Source organism: Lissotriton helveticus, chromosome 2_1, assembly GCF_964261635.1.
Source record: "Lissotriton helveticus chromosome 2_1, aLisHel1.1, whole genome shotgun sequence".
In the NCBI taxonomy this organism is placed as follows: Eukaryota; Metazoa; Chordata; class Amphibia; order Caudata; family Salamandridae; genus Lissotriton; species Lissotriton helveticus.
In genome coordinates this window covers 1,282,952,852-1,282,974,228 of record NC_136059.1, presented here as the reverse complement: position 1 = coordinate 1,282,974,228, position 21,377 = coordinate 1,282,952,852, and the positions used below count along the sequence as shown (strand labels likewise).

The 21,377-nt window shown below is 49.1% G+C and overlaps 1 protein-coding gene across 2 annotated transcripts in view; it reads left to right on the top strand.

Annotated features, from left to right (window-relative positions):
- The window catches only part of SMARCAD1 (SNF2 related chromatin remodeling ATPase with DExD box 1), an 809,617-nt gene that overhangs the window by 770,937 nt on the left and 17,303 nt on the right, over window positions 1-21,377 (top strand). For both annotated transcript variants that reach the window (XM_078676227.1, XM_078676228.1), the window contains exon 23: window positions 369-478. In XM_078676227.1, coding sequence (XP_078532353.1) covers window positions 369-478 — 110 coding nt within the window. The remainder of the gene's footprint in view (window positions 1-368; window positions 479-21,377) is intronic.

Sequence of the window (21,377 nt, the reverse complement as noted above, 5' to 3'; positions counted from 1 at the left end):
GAGCGCATTGAAATCCATAACTACTGAATTTCCGTGATTTTTTACGTTTAAGGCAGAACCATAATACGGATTTAACTGTTTTGTAAATGAATATATATTGTATTATATTACCTTACATTTTATTGCTTTTTTGCCCATTGATGAAATGCAGCTGCAAAGTTGATGCCACTGGTCCTGTGTGTTTTTCTCTTGCTTAAGTGCCTCTGTTATTTTTATTTTTGCAGTAGACATAACAAAGTAGATTTTGACGAATTGTAAAGTCAAAGCTTAGACGTATATATCTTTCTCCCAGAAATTTGTCTTACTGTGGTAACTACAGAAAATTATAACGTTTATTTTCCCTTCCTTGTTTTTTAATTATTTTATAGAGCAGTGCGTGTTACGAAATTAATCAGCAAAGGAACAATTGAAGAGTCCATGCTGAAAATTAGTCAGCACAAATTGAAACTGGAGCAGGATATGACTGCTGCAGATGCTGGTAAGCATTTCAGATTATGAGTGTAGCTTATCTGGCTGATTTCGAGTAAACGTTTCAAATGTATTTCGGACATATATTAAGATATAAAATATCTTTATGATGACTAAAGGGTCATAACATTAACCGATATGTACTATAAAGTGGGGTATTGTTCTTTGTTTTGTTTAAGCTTAAACTGAAAAAATACTTTTTATTTGCAAATGATTACCTTTTAGTCTCTTTTCTAGTATTCACAGCATCGAGGTGAGTTACATTATTACTTGGCAGAGACTGAGAGTCAAGCTAAAGATTTCCAGTTTCTCCTTAAGACTTCAGTCTAGGAACAGTAAAAAATTACGGAAGAAAGCTCTGTAGTAAACCCCTTCTTGTTTCACAGTCAGGGGAATGTCCATATCATTCACTGGAAACACCGCTTGTTTAGAGTTCTTCGTGGAGGAAAGATATATTGGATATCTGCTTATTTATTTATTTGAAGCTTATAAAGCGCACGGCTACCTCCGGCGGAAGTGTCCCGGCGCTAAGATTACAAGGGAGTCCCCAAAAAAAGTAGACCAAGGAGCATCACAGACAGAAAAGGAGATATTGAGCCTAAGAGAACTTCAACCCTAATGAACAGTAAACAACCAGGTCTTAAGTTGGCGTCGAAAGGCTGGTTCAGAATCAGAAAACCTGAGATCAAGAGGAAGGCTATTCCAGAGCCTGGCAGCAGTGACGGTGAAAGATCTGCCGCCACCACGAGAAAGCCTAAATCTTGGCACCGTAAGAAGACGCAGGCTATTAGATCTCAGGTGTCTGACTGACGAAGAGATCATAAGACGTTTTCTCAGATAGAGAGGGCCAATTCCATGGATGGCTCGGAATGTCAGGGTCAGAATTTTAAAATCAATGCGACGGGCTATAGGGAGCCAGTGGAGATCAGCCCGGTAGGTCTTAACCGAGGTACGGGCGGGAATGTTACCAATAAGCCGGGCTGCCGCGTTCTGGACGATTTGCAGGCGGTCAATTAGATATTGAGGGGAACCTGCATATAGACTATTCGCATAGTCTAGATGAGTGGTAATGAGTGCTTGGATGACTGTTTTGCGAGATGATAGAGGGAGGTAGGGTAAAATTTTTCTGATCATTCGCATTTTGGAGAAACAAGCACCTACCACTTTGTTGACCTGAACCTTTCCAGACAACGAGTTGTCAAAGGTAAAACCAAGGTTACGGGCTGCTTGAACAGGAGAGGGGGGAGGATTCAAAACGGTGGGCCACCAGAGATTTGCAGGGGGGGGAGACTTCTTGCCAAAAAAGAGAACCTCCGTTTTATCAGTGTTCATGGCAAGATGATTTAATGCCATCCATGTGCAAATATTGCCAAGGCAGTTTCTGAAGTTAGAAAAGGAGGAGTCAGAGTGGTCTCTAAAGGAAAAAACAAGCTGAGTATCATCAGCATAAGAGACCACTCTGACACCCCAGGACTCAACTACCCTGGCAAGAGGAGCCACATAGGCGTTAAACAGTAAAGGGCTCAAGGCCGAACCCTGGGGGACACCGCATAAGAGAGGCTTGTCCTCAGATTCAAAAGGGTGCAGTGAAACCCTCTGGGAACGACTGGACAAGAAAGATTTAGTCCAGGCCAGCACTGTACCTCCTACCCCTAACTGTTGCAGGCGGGTGGCAAGTATGGTATGGGATACAGTATCAAATGCAGCGGATAGGTCGAGGAGGACCAACATGGCCTCCTCGCCCCTATCCACTGATTCCCTAATGATCTCAGAGACTTCTACCAGCGCCGTCTCCGTGCTGTAACCGGTTCTGAAGCCGGACTGGGAGTCATGTAGGAGCTGGTTAGATTCTAGATACTGCGCCAGCTGTTTCTGTATCACCTTCTCCAAGATTTTAGCAGGTTTGGGCAGGAGCGAAATTGGCCGATAGTTGCTAAATTGCAAGGGGTCAGCACCAGGTTTCTTCAGTATGGGAATTAGCCTGGCCTGCTTCCACACTGAAGGAAACTGTCCGCAGGATAGGGAGGTATTCCAAATGGAAAGGAAAGGATTTACTAGAACGGGGGCAAGAACGCCCATGACCTTTGCCGGGACAGGGTCCAGGGGAGAACCAGACTTAACGCTGTGTAACAAGGACAGCGCGAGGTCTGGAGTCAACTCATTAAAGGAATTAAAAGAACAGGGAGAAGAACATGAATGATCTTCAGGGGAGTTAGAGGATACCGGGGCAAAAGAGGAGGAGAGTTTGACTATTTTCTCCTGAAAGTAATCAGAGAGACCATTACACAAATCTTGAGAGGGGATACATTGGGATTTTGAGGCCGGGGGATTGACAAAGTCCTTCACAATAGAAAAGAGAGTTTTGGAGGAATTGTGCGCCTGTAAAATGAGAGTTGAAAAATAAGTTCTCATAGAGGAGCGTTTCAGTTTGTGAAAGTGATTCCGGGCCGATTTATATGCCAGTTTGGCTAGAGGGTCATAATTCAGTCTCCATTTACGTTCCAACTGCTTACACTTGCTTTTCTCCTCACGAAGCAGAGGAGAGAACCAAGGAGCAGTGGGGCGTGATCTGGCAGAGGTGAGAGGACCAAAAGGAGCAACAGAGTCAAGAGCGGCACAAAGGGTCGAGTTAAGTCTAGTGGTCTCAAAATCCAGATCCTCAAGTTGATTGAGTTGGAAACGTAGGTGAGTTTCCAAGGAATCACAGGTTACTTTGGCCCAGTTCCGACCTCTGGCTCTGTTAAGAGGGGAGGGGGAGGGGGGGGAAGGGGCCGTAATGGTAAATGGAATCAGAAAATGATCTGTCCAAGTAGTGGGGACCGGAGGAGAGGAGGAAATACCAGGATGATTGGAAAAGATGAGGTCAAGTGTATGGCCTGCAATATGAGTGGGACCGATAACTAATTGGGTCAAGGTAAGTCCAAGTAAGGCTTCTAACAGGGAGGAGGCTTGTGAGCAAGAGGGATTATCGATATGGAGATTAAAATCTCCTAATACAGAAAAATGGGAATGTTTGAGGGAGTAATCTGCAATAGAATGCGTCAGAGCCTGTAGAGAGGAGGAAGTAGCAGAGGGAGGATTGTAGACCAATATGCCCGCACAGATAGTGCTGGCGGTATCCATTACCGTGAAGTGGGCGGCTTCAATGAGGCCGAGGTTGGGAATTTTCGTAAGCTTAAGTTTAAAATGTGATTTGGCAATAACCGCAAGACCTCCTCCGGACTTAGAGCTGTCTCGGTTAATACCAATGAAGCAATAACCGGGGGGGGTAGCAAGATGGATGTCTGGTTTGGAGGAATCTTTGATCCATGTTTCCGTAAGAAACAAAATGTCCCACTTATAGGTATCAAGTGATAGCCAGATATCAGGGGCATGGGCAGGAAGGGATCTGCAGTTGATTAATGCCGCTTTTAAGATGGTAACGGGTTGACCTATAACATTCACGGAAGTAAGAGGAGTTTTAGATATCATGGGGAGACTAATATTGCAGTGTGGGCAGGTATAAGCCGTAGACTCCAGATCCTGAGGATTACAGCGATTTATGGGGATACAGGTGCCCGGGCGGAGTAACAGCAATTGATCCGGGGTCCAGGAGATGTTTGGAGTGTGGGAGGCAGGGGGACTGGCGCTGAGCGCGGGTCCGGCGCGGACGGGCGCAGACGGGCTTGCCTTAGGCGCGCCTTCGGCGCGCCATCGGCGCGCCCGCCCGCTGCGCGGACGGGTTGGTCTCTTTTTTATATCCATATCCATCCAGCAGTGGGAGGAGGGTGGGAGGCGTCCAGGAGCTGGAGCGCTACCCTGCCTCCCCCCAAGATGGCGGTTCCGCGTTCTCCCGGCCGGCGAGAGCGCTGTGCTCAGCTGCGCCGGGGGAGAGAGAGCAGGTCGGGCCCCTGGGACGTAAAGATCTCGTCCGGACCAACAGGGAGGTTTGTCACAATAAAAATGCACCAGTTAAAATATTCACAATTTTTAAAAGTAACCAAATCAGCGTGGCGTCTGTAGCCCAAGTAGCAATCACCTGGCATACAGAGAGTCGATGAAGCAGCACACGCACACTCTCAAGCAGAATTAATTAATAGCGGAGTATAGAGATAGAAAGATGCCCCCGGCTTCCGCCTCAGGGGATAGCAAGTAATCTGTATGATAAGGGGGAGGAGGATCTTAAATAGTGAGGGAGGGCGGGAGGCGTCCAGGAGCTGGAGCGCTACCCTGCCTCCCCCCAAGATGGCGGTTCCGCGTTCTCCCGGCCGGCGAGAGCGCTGTGCTCAGCTGCGCCGGGGGAGAGAGAGCAGGTCGGGCCCCTGGGACGTAAAGATCTCGTCCGGACCAACAGGGAGGTTTGTCACAATAAAAATGCACCAGTTAAAATATTCACAATTTTTAAAAGTAACCAAATCAGCGTGGCGTCTGTAGCCCAAGTAGCAATCACCTGGCATACAGAGAGTCGATGAAGCAGCACACGCACACTCTTCTCACAGCTAGCAACCCCGTATTGATAATGCAGAATGTCTAAGGATCCTCCCGTCTATGTCCGCTCAGTTATGATCTGCAGAATAAATGCCATTTCGGTAAGAGGAATTTGTATATGGATTTGTTCCAGATTCACAATTCTCCCTTCAGATTATTATGACTGACAACCCCTTTCCAATTCTGTTACTAAAGGGTTATCAGTCTGCAATATAGCTGATTTCCGGCAAGGTACAGGAAAGAGATTGCTGGGATGGCATCATATGGGGAAATATGAAGACAATACATATGCTCTAAATGCCTTGAATCGTTTTAAATACATTTCAACTTTATTTGTCTAAGAAGGAAAAGATGATTACGAGCAAGGATTTTTCTTTCCAACACATGTTCAATTTAGAGGTGCTGTAGATGAAATAGAACATGTTCCGATTTTAAACAGTATCTGTTGAGTTGATACACTGTCACACTCTTATAACTGTGGTATTCCTATCAGGAGTGAATACTCTCCTAAAAGATTTCCCGTCTGATTATCAGGAAACAATTCTAGTAAGTCACCAAAACGCTTTGTTTTCTTAAAATTTTTCAACAATTACTGATGGTGATTTTCAAGAATCTGCTATGTCCTCGATGTCTCTGCATCCCATCCTATTGGTTATGCACCACCTATTGCTGGGGCTGAAAACGACTTACGTAGGTATTCGATAGTTTGCCCAACTGAAACCTTGGACATTTAGATATGACATAAATTAACATTATCCTTTCTCTTGCTTGTGTGTGCCTTCTGACCGTATTCCCTTTTCACCCTTCTGCATGGATCTAAATGTGATATTATTTTGGTTAACAGTTCTACAACTACCATTCCAGAACCCCATTTTTTCAGTTCATTGATTGTGATTTATTCCTCTCCCTACTCTCTAAACTTGGATAAGTTATGCTGTATCCCTCTGGCCTTAATCACTGCATTCTGTCACTGATCATTTGTTTGTGCTGACCACCATAACCTGTCCGTCAGCGATTTGGGTAACAGTAGTCCACTGCAAATCTGTGCTGCTGTCCCTAAAACAATCCCACAGAACCACCTGTAGCATGTGCATAGTGTGGGTGCCCTAACATGCAGGAAACCTTTAATTTCCTCTCTATGAAGACGAGCCAAGAGCTTAATATAGGGACTGAGTAACTAAATGTGGTAGAAAGTTTATTATTAGTGAGGTAAGAAGATTATCTTCACTAGTGAAGGTCACCTTCATTGGCCCAACACAAGTGCTGTTCGTATGACCATTTCCCTTAACCATCAACCACCTTTCTGCCCAAATTTCTGTGCTCACCTTTGTCCCTCACACCTGCCTCAGTTGCCTATGGTACAAGCAGAAGGTGCAATGCCAAGAAGTACAAACTCAGGTCAATCATCACTTTGTTGTTGGTTAGTCACTCCAAACTAAAACAGCAAGCCTAGAAGAGCATGATATCACCAGCCTTACTCGCTCTTACTTTAGAGAATAAAGCTAGGAGCGACCCATACAGTGAGTCTGTCATCTGGTCTCTGTCTGATTTGCTTGCTGAAAACTGCACCCTAAGACTGCACAAATTCAGCCAATATTGTGTTCCTGGTAGCTGTGTTGGGCTGTGATCTGTTGCTGCTGTAGCTTTTGATGGAGCATATTGCTGCCTATGTAGAGTTGGTTGACCTGTGAAGGCTGCAAATGCCAGGGACACTTTCTTGCTAACCAATTGGCCCGGTGGGTGCCACATCTACCTTGCCGTAGGACCCGTCTGTATTTGGCCAGTGGAAGGCCACAGCTGCAAGATGCCATGACTGCTATGACAGGACATGCCTTCTGCATTCGTCGGGCAAATCCTATACTGAAGGGAGGCCCTCTCATTCACTGGATCCACTGGCTGTGCTGGACTTTCTGTCCACGATCACTGCACAACCAATAAAAAGGTAATGCGGGCCTCTGCCTACGGTTGAAAGGGAGTAATTGTAGCACATGGAAGACTAAAGTGCGAGGACTGTGTTTTCAGCTCAGCCCGCTTAATTAGAAGCTTTTGCTTGTTGGAATTAATATATGTATACCATAATTGAAAAGTGTGTATTCGAGACAAAAATGTGTGTTTTCAGACAGAATTACTTGATGTCTGGAGATAAATGTTTGAATTTCTAAAATATACTTAAAGTTTATATTTGAGTGATAAATCATGTGGTGTGAAGAACTATTACTCATATTATTAACTTGATACCCAGGCATACCAGTTATGGCTATCTGAAAGAAACATTTAGTTATAGATTCCTTACTTTGGAATTAACCCCAGGCATCAGACTGGATCCGGAAAGTTTTTTGTCAGCAGTACCCCTGCGCGTCGGTAGGTGGTGTCGGTCGACTCGACGTCCGTTGTCTGCATCGTGGTTGCCAGGACGACGTCGCGCAAGTTTCTTAGACACTGCCCTCGCATGCTGACGTTGGTTCTTTCTTTTTCTGCGCCAGCAAGCGGTACTCTCAGTCACTTTTTGACTGACTTTTTGCAACTTTTGGTGACTTATTTTCGAAGCCTTACATTGTCTCCTGGTGCACGAGGTATGCCCGGTTTCAAGGCCTTCAGTTCCTGTTCTCAACTGAGGTCGGTGACGGATCCGCTCCACGTGTGCCTCTACTGCCTGGAGCGTGACCACGACCCCAAGTCGTGCTCAGGCTGCCAAACCACGGACATCCTTTTGGGCACCTGGTCCATGCCCACCACAGGGGCTCCTGTGGATAGGATGGTTGCCCGACGCCTCCTCCAGGCGACCCCACTTTCCTCTCCCAACACCCTTCCCCCGAGAGCTTGGTAGTCCAAGCCTCAGCGTCCCAAAGCGCATTCACTACCGCACCACTGGACAGGGAATCCAAGAAGCTGGATCAGTTTGGGAAGTTGTTGTTTTTTTCCTCCATCTTTGGGATGCAGTCGGTGAACACTGCATGCCTCTTGGGCTGTTATTCCCACTCCGTGTGGGATACGTTGGCACAAATGCTGCCTCAGTGTCCGGAAGAGGCCTGGGCCGTGCTCTTCCATGTTGTTGCCAAGGGGAGAAATGCAGCAAAGTTCGCCATCCGCTGTGGACTGGACACTGCCGACTCACTGGTAGGACCATTTCAATGTTGGCGCTTCAAAGTCACGCCTGGTCGAGGACGACTGGCTTTTTTGGGGATGTCCAGAACACCTTGATAGACATGTCCTTTGATGGCCGTCGCCTGTTAGGTGACAAGGCAGACAGTGCACTAGAGCTCTTCAAGGACTCTCGGGCTACGGCGAGTCCTTGGGCCTCTCTACCACGCTCCCTGGTCTGCCCTTTGCCCCTTTCATGGCCACGGAAGGGGTGCCCCAGCATTTTTCTTTCAGAGCTATGGGCCAGTGGAAGCTGTTCAACCTCAGCGTGGCCATGGAGGTGGGAACCACCGACGTGTTTCTGGGGGTCAGTCCACCACCGCCCCCTCTGCAGCAGCCTCCAAACATTCCTAGTCTGACCTTTCAGGCCCATCAAATGCCAGTGGGCGGCCAGATTCGCCATCACCTCCCCCACTGGTGCACCATCACGTCAGACAGGTGGGTTTTGCAGATAGTCCAAATGGGCTACTCGCTCCCCTTCGAGACTATCCCTCCAGCCATGCCACCCCAGTACCATTGCATGTTGGGTGATCACCTGGCCCTTCTCCAAAAGGATGTTACAGCTCTCTTGACAAAGGGAACCATTGAGCGCGTACCTGCCCCAGAAGTAGGTTGTGGTTGCTATTCCCACTACTTTATGATGCCCGAGAAGGACAAGGGCGTACATCCTATCTTGGATCTCAGGGACGTCAACCGCTTCCTCCGGAAGGAGAAGTTCAAAATGTTGACCATTTCTCAGGTCTTGTCTGCCCTCGACCCTGGAGACTGGATGGTAGCGTTGGACTTGCAGGATGCTTATTTTCACATCCCCGTCCTACCGGGCCACCGGCGTTACCTGCGGTTCACGGTAGGCCACGAGCACTTTCCGCTTACCGTGCTCTGCTTTTGCCTTACCAGCGCCCCTCGGGTGTTCACGAAAATGATGGGGTGGTCGCAGCTCATCTGCGCAGATCAGGGGTTCCAGTCTTCCCCTATCTCGATGCACTCTTCTCCCACCTCCAAACTACGGCCAACCTCCTGCATTCACTGGGGTTCTCCAACTTGCTGAAGTCACACCTGACCTCCTCTCAGAAGCTCCTCTTCATCAGAGCGGTTTTGGACACGATGCAGTTTCGGGTTTATTCTCCTGAACTGCGAGTCTGGGATATTCGGGCTATGATTCTGATCTTTCAGCCTCTATCCCAGGTTTCGGTCAGAATGACCCTGAGGCTGCTGGGCTTCATGGCCTCCTGCATCCTGCTGGTCGATCATGCCAGTTGGCACATGCAGGCTCTGCAGTGGGATCTGAAGTTCCAGTGGGCACAGCATATGGGGAATCTGTCTGATTGCGTCCAGATCTCAGAGGGCACAGCACGAAAATTGCAGTGGTGGCTCATGAACCAGGATTGGATCAACGGCAGATCCCTCTCTCTTCCCCAACCAGAACACACAGTGGTGACGGATGGATCCCTTCTGGAATGGGGCGGCCACATGGGAGAGATGGAGATCAGAGTTCTCTGGTCTCCGACGGAGTTCAAGCTCCACATCAACCTTTTGGAGCTTCTGGCGATCTGTCTTGCAATAAAAGCATTCCTTCCCTCTGTCCGAGGAAGAGTAGTGCAGGTGTTCACGGACAACACCACCGCCATGTGGTACTGAAACAAACAAGGGTTGGGGTCATGGAGCCTATGTCAAGAGGCCCTCCGTCTCTGGACATGGCTGGAACATCAGGGCATATCCCTGGTAGTTCAACACCTGTCAGGTTCTCAGAACTCCAGGGCAAACTAACTCAGCTACAAGTGCATGATGGATCACAAATGGCGTCTTCACTCGGAGGTGGTGGAAGGTCTCTTTCAACAGTGGGGAGAGCCTTGGTTAAATCTATTCACCACCGAAGAGAATGTGCAATGTCCGCAATTCACTCGCTTGGCGACATGAGTGGATTTGCGGTCATCTATATGCCTTTCCGCTTATATCACTTCTGCCCAGAGTACTGAAGAAGATCAAGCGCGGCTTGGCCCAAGTCATTCTTATGGCTCCGGATTGGGCACGAAGAGTCTGTTATCCCGAGCTGCTCATCATGGCCATCGATCCCCCAAACCAACTGCCTCTTCGGGAGGATCTTCTGTCACAACAGCAGGGGACGGTCCTCCACCCAAACCTGTCCAGCCTCCACGTCCTTGCGTGGAGATTGAGCAGCAGCAGTTGACGTCATTTGACTTGTCTCCTGGCTCAGAATGTCTGGCTTTTCAGGGGATGTCCAGGCTTCCCTCATGGACATGCTCTTTAATGACTCTTGCTTCTATGGAGAGAAGGCAGATTCAGTGCTGGTGCTTTAAGGACAGCAGAGCTATGGCCAGGTACTTGGTCTTATCCCTCGCTGAACTCCATCCAGCTTTCACCCCTTTCGTGGCCACGGAAGAGGTCTAAAGCCATGCCCAACCCTCCCAGCGACCACAGTCAACTGGCTTCCCAACCTTTTTCATGGCCGAGGGCGCGGGTCCTATAAACACCGTGGGACAGGCGGCCAGTGCTTGGGTTAGTCACACCACCCCCCAACCAACTGCTGCTTCCAAGCCTCTTTAGTTTGCCCTCAACCTTCATGGGCACCTAGGGAAAGGCAGGATATGTCATCACGTGCCCCACTGGCAGTCAGTGATATCAAAATGCTGGGTCCTACAGATTGTCAAAAGGGGCTGCTTCCCCCTTGCAGCCCACTTATGATTGTCTGACGGAAGACCTTCTCTCCTTGTTCTGTCAAGAAATGCAGGCTCTCTTGGCTAAGAGAGCCATGGAGAAGGTGGCTGCATCAGAAGTAGGTTGTGATTCCCGCTACTTTCTGGTGCCAAAGCAGGACGGAGGACTTTGTCCTATCCTAGACTTGAGCCTTCTCATCCTCTTCTTAAGAATGGAGAAGTTCAAAATGTTCATGCTCGCCCAAGTTCTGTCTGCCCCGGGTCAGGGAGACTGGATGGTAGCGTTATACTTGCAGGAGATATATTTCTACATCTGCTTCCTGCCTGCCCTCATGTGTTACCTGCAGTTCACGGTGGGCCAAGAGCACTTTCAGTTTGCTGTGTTCCCTTTCTGCCTTACCCGTGCCCCTCGGGTGTTCACGAAAGTGATGGTGGTTGATGCAGCTCTTCTGCTGAGTTCTGGATTTCCACCTCCAGACTACGCCAAACCTCCTGCACCTGCTGGGGTTCCTCACTGCCCTCCCATCTCCTATTTCTGTGGAATAGTAGCTTATTCCATACATAAAGTAGAGATCTGCACACTGGTACCTTTGGTTTTGCGCACCGTACTCATGGGCGTGGATAGAGCCAAGAATGAAACTGATGTCAATGCACCGGTGTGGTATGTGGCACCGCTCTGTCCGGTCCAGGCACTACAGTGTAACTGCGGAACCACATAGTGCCCAGGAGCACTGATGTGAAAGCCTTCCGGATCCAGCCTTGCTTGTAGTGATATTCTGAAGGTGAGGAATATACAGTTAGAGTATTCACCAGAAAGCGTGCTTTTTCGATTTTGAGTTTTTAAATGGATCTTATGATCTTTATCTGTTCACTGTGTGACACAGTGAATGTTGACCCCTTTATCCCCAAAAACATTTAAAAATGTTGTGCTTTCTCCCCTGACAACTCATTAAAATGAAGCGCCATGACTTTCTTGAGGAGTTTTTGGTCTAGCTGTTCGCGAATAGCTAATTCTAGAGTGCCTAAAGCATCTTAAACGTCTAGCCATTTTTGTACTTTCACTCTGTCAATGAATTACTGCTTTGCTTTTCATCAGCTCACAAAAAGCTGAAGTTATAAATCAGTTGAGGTTTCCAGAACATAACATTTCAATTGAAACAATATGACTCAAAGTTGGTACAAATAAAAATGTCAGAGTTCTGTCTTTTAGAAGGCATTTTACATTGGTGTTTTTCCTTTTTTGGATGTAATCTGACAGTGCATTACCTCCTTAACACTATTCTCATACAAGTCCGTACATAATTGAAGTGTGCCTCCTCCTACTCAGGGACTACATGACCCAGCTGACAAAACATAACTTTCAGAATGTGGGCCTCCCATTCTCCTCTTCCCCGATAATGACCCATCTGTACTTGTGAGATAAATGGGGAGAAGCCCACAACACTTTCTATTTCTCTTGGCTACTTTGTGCATATACATTACATGGGCCTGACTGGTTCACACATTGAGGATCAACTGCTTAAACCTGCCAAACCAATATTTTAGATGCAGTCACTGAGCACTCTGGATTGTTATCAGACTATACTTTCTAACCCTCTGGAAGGGTGGTTGGCTAAGCACAGCTTCAGGGGTCAGATTCAGGTAATTTCCTCTGTGGTACAAAGGGCTGGCCTCTTTGCTAATAGGCTTACGTTTAAAATATAGCATTTTGTAAAGGCAAGGGCTTTTCTGCTTCTTTTATCTTGATGGTGTCTGGGGAGAAGCCTGAAGCTTCTGTTTGTCAACTCAAGCCAATGGATAGCCTCCTCTAATAAATTCTCATCCTGCGACCCTCTGTGCTCATCTTTCTCCTAGCATAGAGCACATTGGAATGGTCTATGACTGGGAACAGGAGCACACCAGAAGGCATGTCTCTTTTCTGAGCCCTTTATCCATGCCAAGCCCTCTTCGGAATTTCGTTGCAGCGCCTCTGTGGTCCCCTTCTTTCTCAAACCACATGCACAAAATTACTGGGAGTGAGACAACGAAAGTGACGTGTCTTTGGAGCCTTGGAGACTGGCTGCCCTGCTACATAGAAAAGACTCTGGATCTCATGTCAAATAGATTGAGATTTGGTGAGATGACCTTTATTTGCTCTGCAAGTTACCCAGCTGATTGTCCACAACCTTCCTCTCAAGAAGGCTTATGAATGTACCCAAGAAACAACATTGCTCTAAGGATCTGGAGACAATGGAAGTTGGAGACGATGTAGGGAGGAGTCTGTTCCACCTCCTCCTTCACCTGCTCCTGTTCTTTGTGATGAGCAGGTTCAGCAATTGATATCTACATTATCGGAGGCTTTTGAGAAATCAATGGACACTTCAGTAAATCGATATTCACTATTGTTGTCTGTATCATCATTTTGGTCTGTAAATATATATTTTCCTTTTTCTGACTCATCCTAGCCTTCACCATCATCCTCTCTCCCAGCAGAATTTTATGATGAAGTCCAAACTCAAAAGACTTTTCATAATACCAACTTTATTGAGAAAACTGAATTGTCTACCCTTGAATGTACTTGGATGATAACTTTTCAGGTTCCCATGGAAGATAAACAACCAGGCACTAGTTGTGTAGTCTTTCAACAGCTTTGGAATTCGAATATTTAACTCCAAATTCGGGTACAGTGTAAGCTAATTTCTTTCAGAATCCCACAGCGCATTGACACTGAAAAATGCCAGACCTACTAAGAGAGAAGACAGTTTTTCCAGCTCCAATGCCAGGAGAAGAAAAGACTTTTATTCTGTTGTCTTTTTGGTTCAAACGTTTTCCAGAAATGTCAGACTAATAATAAATTTAAGGAGATGTAATCACTGAAGAAACTCTCTCTAATATACTTTGCAGCAAAGTATTTTTAGTACATCATCAAGAATGATAGCTTTGAATCTCTAAGTTGTCTTCCTTCATCTTCCAGTATTTGCCTCACCAGACGTTCCTCAGATTCTTTGTAACGGGGATTACCAGTGGCAGTTCCAGGTGCTTCCTTTTGGTCTAACATCATCACCAAGGGTTTTCACAAAAGTATTAACACCTCTGGCATTGACAAAGGTATATTGGTCCATCACTACCTACACAAAGGGCTAATGTATTCAACCCCAATAGCCAAAGTTCAGGAATATACAGCTATAGTATGGCAAATGTTGGTAGAGCAGTGAGTTCCTAGTCAACCTCAAGAAGTTGCATCTTGTTTCTATATCATTGGAGCCAATTTTAGACTCACCTGGGATATGTGTGTCTTCCACAGCTGAGAGCTACCAGGTTGCATTGCCTTCTTTTCAGTCCTGGGCCTCAAATGGTAGCTCCAGCAAGCAAATGGCTCCGTATTCAAGGTCGCATAAGGCCAGCATGGGGAGGGAGAACAACTTAGCCAAAAAATTATCAAGGGGGCTACAGAATCTATTTCTATGGATCCTTTGTGTCTCCTTTAAACATTGTGTCTCTTTTTGGTTGCATGGTCTTGACACCACCTTTGCTCACCTGTGTGACACATCTTTAACATTGGAATTCTTCATCCCAAGACCTGGACTATCAGATTTCTCTACCAGACGCAATTTGGGTGGGCTTAGTTGTGGGTGCTTTCTTTAAACGTCAGCAGGGGGACCCCTCTATCTCTCCCCCTCTGCTTATTTTAACTATGGATGCAAGTATGATTTGTTGAGAAGCCACTCTGGATCATCAAACGTTTGAGAGAAAATGGCTTCCAGATGAATGATCCCATTCTGTTATTTGAAGTGAGATTAAGGCAGTGTATTACACACTGCTACATTTCTCTCCCCTTCTTCAGAATCTGGTATTTCTTGCAAGGTAAAACGATATGCTAACCAAATCATACCTCGTAAGATAGTCAATTATGGGTTATCTTTCCCTTACAACCCTAGCATATCTGATAATCAGTTGGGCAGAAAGTCAAGTGGTCTCCCATTTCAGCAGGTGGAGAGAAAATGTTGTAGCAAATAGGTTTTCTAATATGTGAAAGATTTGGAACCTATTTGGTAGGTCATTTTCCTAGTTCCAAAAACACTCTTCTAAAATTACTAATGTCCAAGTTACCAGAGGAAAAGTTCTCTGGGGTAGGTGCTCAGACATGTCCATTGCCCCTTTCCACTATGCATTTCCTTAATTCCCCTTAATAGCCAAGGTTTCTGACTCTTCTTTGGAAGAAGAATGTGGATCTCATTCTGGTGGCTTCTTTCTAGCCGAGAACAAGTTGGTTTTCATTAATCAGGATAATGTCCAGAATACCAGAATGGGTGTTTCCGTTGAAGCAATGTACGTTGCTAGGCCCCCTTCTTGCTCTAGTGACATGTCAGAGGATGTGTCTGGTGATCTGGCTGTTGAGTGGAGGGTTCTAAAAGTATTAGAACCTTTTTTCCCAGTTCCTTTAACAGTTCAAGTCTAGGTTTTTATCTGCTAGACACTCTTACAGTCATTGGGCTAACGTTTCTGCATGGTGTCATGAGAGATTGTTAGATACATCTATTTTTGAACCAAAGTGGATTTAATTACTGCAAGACATTGTCCAACAGAGTTTGGCAGTCTCTGCTTTCAGAGCTCAGTGGTTTACACTTAAGTAATGGGGAAGCCTTACTAAAATAGAATCCTTGGGCTGTAAACTACTAACGGGGTTTTCTCTGCTGCAGTCTTCTGTTAAATCAATGATTTCCTCTTGGGACTTTCATTGCTTAAGGCATTACTGTCCTCTTCCTCTAAACCCCTCTCTGATATGAACCTTAAAATGCTACCACTTAAGGTTTTCTTCCTAGTACACCAACAGAAAATAGCAGTGGGTCACTAGTCTAACTCACTTATGTATCTTATAAGACAAAGTGTTCTAAAGCAAAGAAAGGGGGTGGGATCTTGCCAGGGGAGACTCCTCAATGTGAAAGAGTTCCCATCAGTCCACCATCGAGACCGCCCTTCATCATCTGGGTACTCTCAAACTTTGAGGGTACTGATACCCACAACAGACTGGCAGATGCTAGTAACCTAATCTGGGGTATATCAGTGAGACAAGGCTAAGTAATAGAAAAAGTGTCTCTACAGGAACTGAATAGCAGTGCTAATTAAAAGTGAAAGTGAAAATGAAAAAGGTGAGAATATACTGTAAAATTGGATAGTGATAGGGGAAAGAATTATTTTATTATGCACCCCTTCACTCCCAAACCAATAAAACAGTGCAAAATAGTAGTGTAACAAATAACTGCCAATGAGAATCTTAGGTCGACATGTTTCTGCAGACACACGGAGCTCGCTAGTCTCCTGCTGCTTCCTCAGGACCATTAGTGCTACTGCTATATATACAAAAAAAGGGATTTATATCACCTGAATAGTGTGATATGTTTTCGTCCTCCTGAATTCAAACCACAACAATCAGCAGGGGAGATTCCAGATACATAAAAAGACCAAGAAAGCACAATCAGTAACTCTAACAGTGTTCTTCCTAGTAGCCATAACATTGGCCCACAGATTATGGGGAAATGGGTTCTTTGTCAATTGGACAGCCATACTCAAGGACTTTTCTGAACCAATAGTTCTGAGATGAGGACCTGGACTTCGTCCCAAAGTAATGTTTTCATCAAGAGCCAGTTATAACTGCGCCTTCATTTTGTTCCATCTCTATCCTCCCCGGAGGAAAAATGTTTGCATACTCTAGCTGTGGCAAAAGCTGTTAAGATTTGTCTAATAAGGTTTCTGGAGTACAGACCTGGTGAGAACTTTTTTTTTTGTAAATTCTTTTTATAAACAAACAAAAAAAGGGTGTGGCATCACGTGGAAGTTATTAGACGTACCGTGAGCAGTAGTTTGTGTACATTTGGTTATAAATGATAACACACTTCTGGGTAAGCTTCGTCTCTGAAAGTTGACCTGAGGAGGAAGCTATTATAGATATTATTAACAATGCCAGGTGATTAAGGCAACATATTCATCCTCCCCCATTTTTATCATAACATTAATACCTATGATGTCGTATAAACCCCTTTTGCTCTCGGGCCATATATGGGCTAACTCTGTGTGTATTCCATCTACCCCAAACCTTCACCCATTTCCTTGGTCATCCCCTTGTATACCGATCTATCCGCCACCATGCACCAATCCATGTTTCTCCTCCAGTCGTTCAGGGAAGGAGTAGCTGCCACCCCCCACATTTGTGCTATATTGAGTTTGGTTACCATCATTCTCATCGTTACCCACATTTGGTCTGCTCGTGTCAAGTCTGTGGCTTCCCAAATATTAGGTAGGCATAGTCTGCTGGGGGAACAGCCTTTACCACAAAGTTTTTACCACGAAAGGCAAGTACAACGCATGTTTTACATCACAATTACTCAACCACGCTTATCTGAAAGAGACACGTTAATGATAGATTCCTTACCTTAGAATATCCCCAGGCGTCAGACTGGATCCGGAAATTTTTGCGTAGCAATACCCCTGCGCGTCGGTAGGCGTCGTCTGCGGCTCAGCGTCAGTCGTCAGCGTCGTTAGCGCCGGAATGACGTCGTCGGAGTACTTAGACGCCGCCCATGCGCGCTGACGTCAGTTCTTCTTTTTTCCGCGCCAGCTAGCGCAGATCGGGAGAAGCTCTACCCCTAGTCATTTTTTGACTAAACATTTTGATCTTTTTCGATCATTTCTTTCTTGAGTCCTCGACTCTATTGGTGCCGGTAGGGATGCCCGGGTTCAAGCCCTGTTCGAAGTGCGACCGACTGATGTCGGTCACGGACCCCCATCGCCGGTGCCTGAAGTGCTTAGGCCTCAACCACGACGACCGCACCTGCTCTGACTGCCGGGCCCTGACGTCGAAGGCTAGGCGGGAGCGGTCCCGCAAGCGACTCGAGCTCCGGCAGTCGGCCCGCGCCGTTCCAGGTCCTGGTCCCACGGGAGGTCGAGGGACCGGTCGCGGGGTCGGAGTCCTCGCAGCTCCGGGAGTGGACATCGGTCGTCGGGATCCAAGTCCTCAGGTAAGAGGCATGAGAGGTCGGAGCGGCATCATCGCTCCTCCGACCTACCCCGACGCTCACACGATGCGGCCGGGGGTTCGGGCGACACCGCCCACTTGGCTCCGAGAGAGTCGCTAGCATCGCCGCCTGCCCCACACCTTCGGGTCCCTGGGCACGGCGCGGCGCCGGAGGAGGTCGAGCGGTACCTCATGGCCATGAAGTCCCTCCCTCCTCGGCCGGGCCCCGTGGCGCCTTCGGGCCCAGCGGTCCCGGCTGGAGGCCCTAGCGGGTCGGGCGCTTTGGCCCCGGCGCCGCCGGCGACTTCGGTCCCGGCACCGCGGGACCTCACCGGATCCGCTTCTGGGTCGACCTCACCGGCGCCGGCCCCGAGGGTGTCGCCCCCGGCGCCCATTGTGGACGCCGTCCCCAATCTTCCCTTCGGTCCGACTCTGGCGCTGGAACGGCGCCGTTGGGCGCCGCTTCCGACGGCCTTTGGAGATTTCTATTTCCATGAGGAGGCCCAGTCTGTTAACCCTGGATTACAGGAGACTGATGACGGAGGTGATTGGGCGGGGTCTGAGGACCCTCTGGCACAGGATTGCCAGTCACAGGAGGACTGGACATATGAACTTGGGGAGGCCAGTGGTATTGACACCTTGCCAGACACTGGATTTGTCTCCCCTCCCACCGTGGCTACGGAGGAGGGGGCTGCTTACAGCGTAGTGTTGATGAGGGCAGCCAAGGCCTTGGGCCTGAAGCTCCCCGTCGCGGCCGTGAGGACTAACCTCCTCACTGAGGTTCTTAAACCGCAGGCAAGCTCCAGTGAGCCTCTGCTGCCGTTTAATGAAGCCCTATGTGACGTTCTTGTGGGCACTTGGTCCAAGCCTGCCACGGGTCCGCCTGTGGATAGGAACGTGGCCAGACGCTACCGCCCGGCCCCGGGTGACCCTTGCTTTTTGTCCACCCACCCCACCCCCGAGAGCCTAGTTATCCAGGCCTCCACTTCCCCGACGGCCCCGCCCGATCGGGAATCCAAGAGATACGAACAGTTCGGAAAGAAAGTGTTCTCGTCCCTGAGTTTGGGACTGCGGTCTGTCAACACCGCGTGTCTCTTGGGCTGCTACACCCACACCCTGTGGGACACGGTTGCGGACGTGCTGCCACAATGCCCGGAGGAGGTCCGGGCTAAACTCGCCCAAGCCCTTGTGGAGGGTCGAGATGCGGCACGATACTCTATCTGGTGTGGACTGGATACCACGGACTCACTGGGCAGGGCGATGGCAACGACGGTGGCGGTTCGATGCCACGCCTGGTTGAGGTCCGCCAATTTCTCGGCCGATGCCCAGGCCACCCTCCTGGATATGATGTTCGATGGCCGTCGCCTTTTTGGCGACAAGGCAGACCATGCGCTGGAGCGCTTTAAGGACTCCAGGGCTACGGCCAAGTCCTTATGTCTCTCGACCACGCGCCAGCAATCGGGTGCCTTTCGCTCCTTTCGTGGCCACGGAAGGGGCGTCCCCACACGTGCTGCCAGCCACGCACCGCAGAATACCCAGCAGCGCGGTGGCAGCCGTGGACACCGCCGTGGCGGCGGCGGTCGGGGTCAGCGGCGAGGCCAGTCCACACCTCCCTCCGCAGCACCTGCCTCCAAACCTTCCTAGTCCGAGCTTTCAGGCCCATGCGACGCCTGTGGGAGGCAGGGTTCGCCATCACCACTTCCACTGGCGCACTGTCACATCGGACAAGTGGGTGCTGCAAATCGTCCGAAGGGGCTACTCCCTCCCCTTCGAGGCAACCCCTCCAGCCATGCCACCGCAATTCCACCGCGTGTCGGGGGATCACTTGCAACTTCTGCAAGAGGAAGTCACGGCCCTCTTGGCCAAGGGGGCCATTGAGCGCATTCCTGGGCCAGAAGTAGGGTGTGGATGTTACTCCCACTACTTTCTGGTGCCCAAGAAGGGCAAGGGGGGGCCTGCGCCCGTCAACGGCTTCCTCCGTCAAGAGAAGTTCAAGATGCTGACTTTGGCTCAGGTCTTAGCTGCCCTGGACCCCGGAGACTGGATGGTAGCGTTGGACTTGCAGGAAGCTTATTTTCACATCCCCGTCCTGCCGGCCCACCGGCGTTACCTGCGGTTCACGGTAGGCCACGAGCACTTTCAGTTTACCGTGCTCCCCTTTGGCCTTACAAGCGCCCCACGGGTGTTCACAAAGGTGATGGCGGTGGTCATAGCTCATCTGCGCAGGTTAGGGGTGTCAGTCTTCCCCTACCTCGATGACTGGTTGTTGAGGGCGGGCTCGCCCCAATCAGTCGTCAGCCACCTCCAGACTACGGCTGACCTCCTGCATTTGCTGGGGTTCTCCATCAATGTGCCGAAGTCGCACCTGTGTCCCTCTCAGAAGCTCCTCTTCATCGGAGCGGTTCTAGACTCGGCGCAGTTTCGGGTTTACCCTCCTGAACAGCGGGTTCGGGATATTCAGGCTCTGATTCCCATCTTTCAGCCTTTGTCCTGAGTCTCGGTCAGGTTGACGCTGTGGCTTCTGGGGCTGATGGCCTCCTGCATCCTACTGGTGTGTCACGCCCGGTGGCGGATGCGGGCTCTGCAGTGGGACCTGAAGTTTCAGTGGGCCCAGCATCAGGGCAACTTGTCCGATCACGTCTTGATCTCGGAGGGCACTGCAAGACAGTTGCAGTGGTGGCTCACGGACCGCGATTGGGTCAGTGGCAGGTCCCTCTCCCTACCCACCCGGAGCACGTAGTTGTGACGGACGCGTCCCTCCAGGGCTGGGGTGGCCACATGGGAGAGGCGGAGATCAGAGGACTCTGGTCTCCGGCGGAGGCCCGGCTCCACATCAACCTGTTGGAGTTACGGGCGATTCGTCTAGCGCTGAAGGCATTCCTCCCCTCTGTCCGGGGGAGTGTAGTGCAGGTGTTCACAGACAACACCACCGCCATGTGGTACTGCAACAAACAGGGCGGGGTGGGGTCGTGGACCCTATGCCAGGAGGCTCTGCGCCTCTGGCAGTGGCTGGAAAGTCAGGGTGTGACCCTGGTAGTTCAACACCTGGCAGGTTCTCTGAATGCCAGGGCGGACGAACTCAGCCGTCGGTGCATGATGGATCACGAATGGCGTCTGTACTCGGACGTGGCGCAAGGCCTCTTTCAGCAATGGGGAGAGCCTTGGTTAGATCTATTCGCCACCGAAGAGAATGCGCAATGTCATCAGTTCTACGCGTTGGAATTTCCAAGGCGGCACTCGCTCGGAGACGCTTTTCGTCGCGAGTGGAGTTGCGGTCTGTTATACGCCTTTCCGCCTATACCACTTCTGTCCAGAGTGCTGAAGAAGATCAGGCGCGACCGGGCCCAGGTTATCCTTGTGGCTCTGGACTGGGCACGAAGATACTGGTATCCCGAGCTACTCAGCATGTCAGTGGATCCCCCGATTCGTCTGCCCCTTCGGGAGGACCTTCTGTCGCAGCAGCAGGAGACGGTTCTCCACCCAAACCTGTCCCGTCTCCAGCTACAAGCTTGGAGATTGAGCGGCGACAGTTGAGGCCATTTGACTTGCCTCCCGAAGTCTGTAATGTCATTCTGGCAGCCAGGCGTCCCTCCACAAAGTCGGTATACGCCTGCAGGTTGAACAGATTTGTGGCA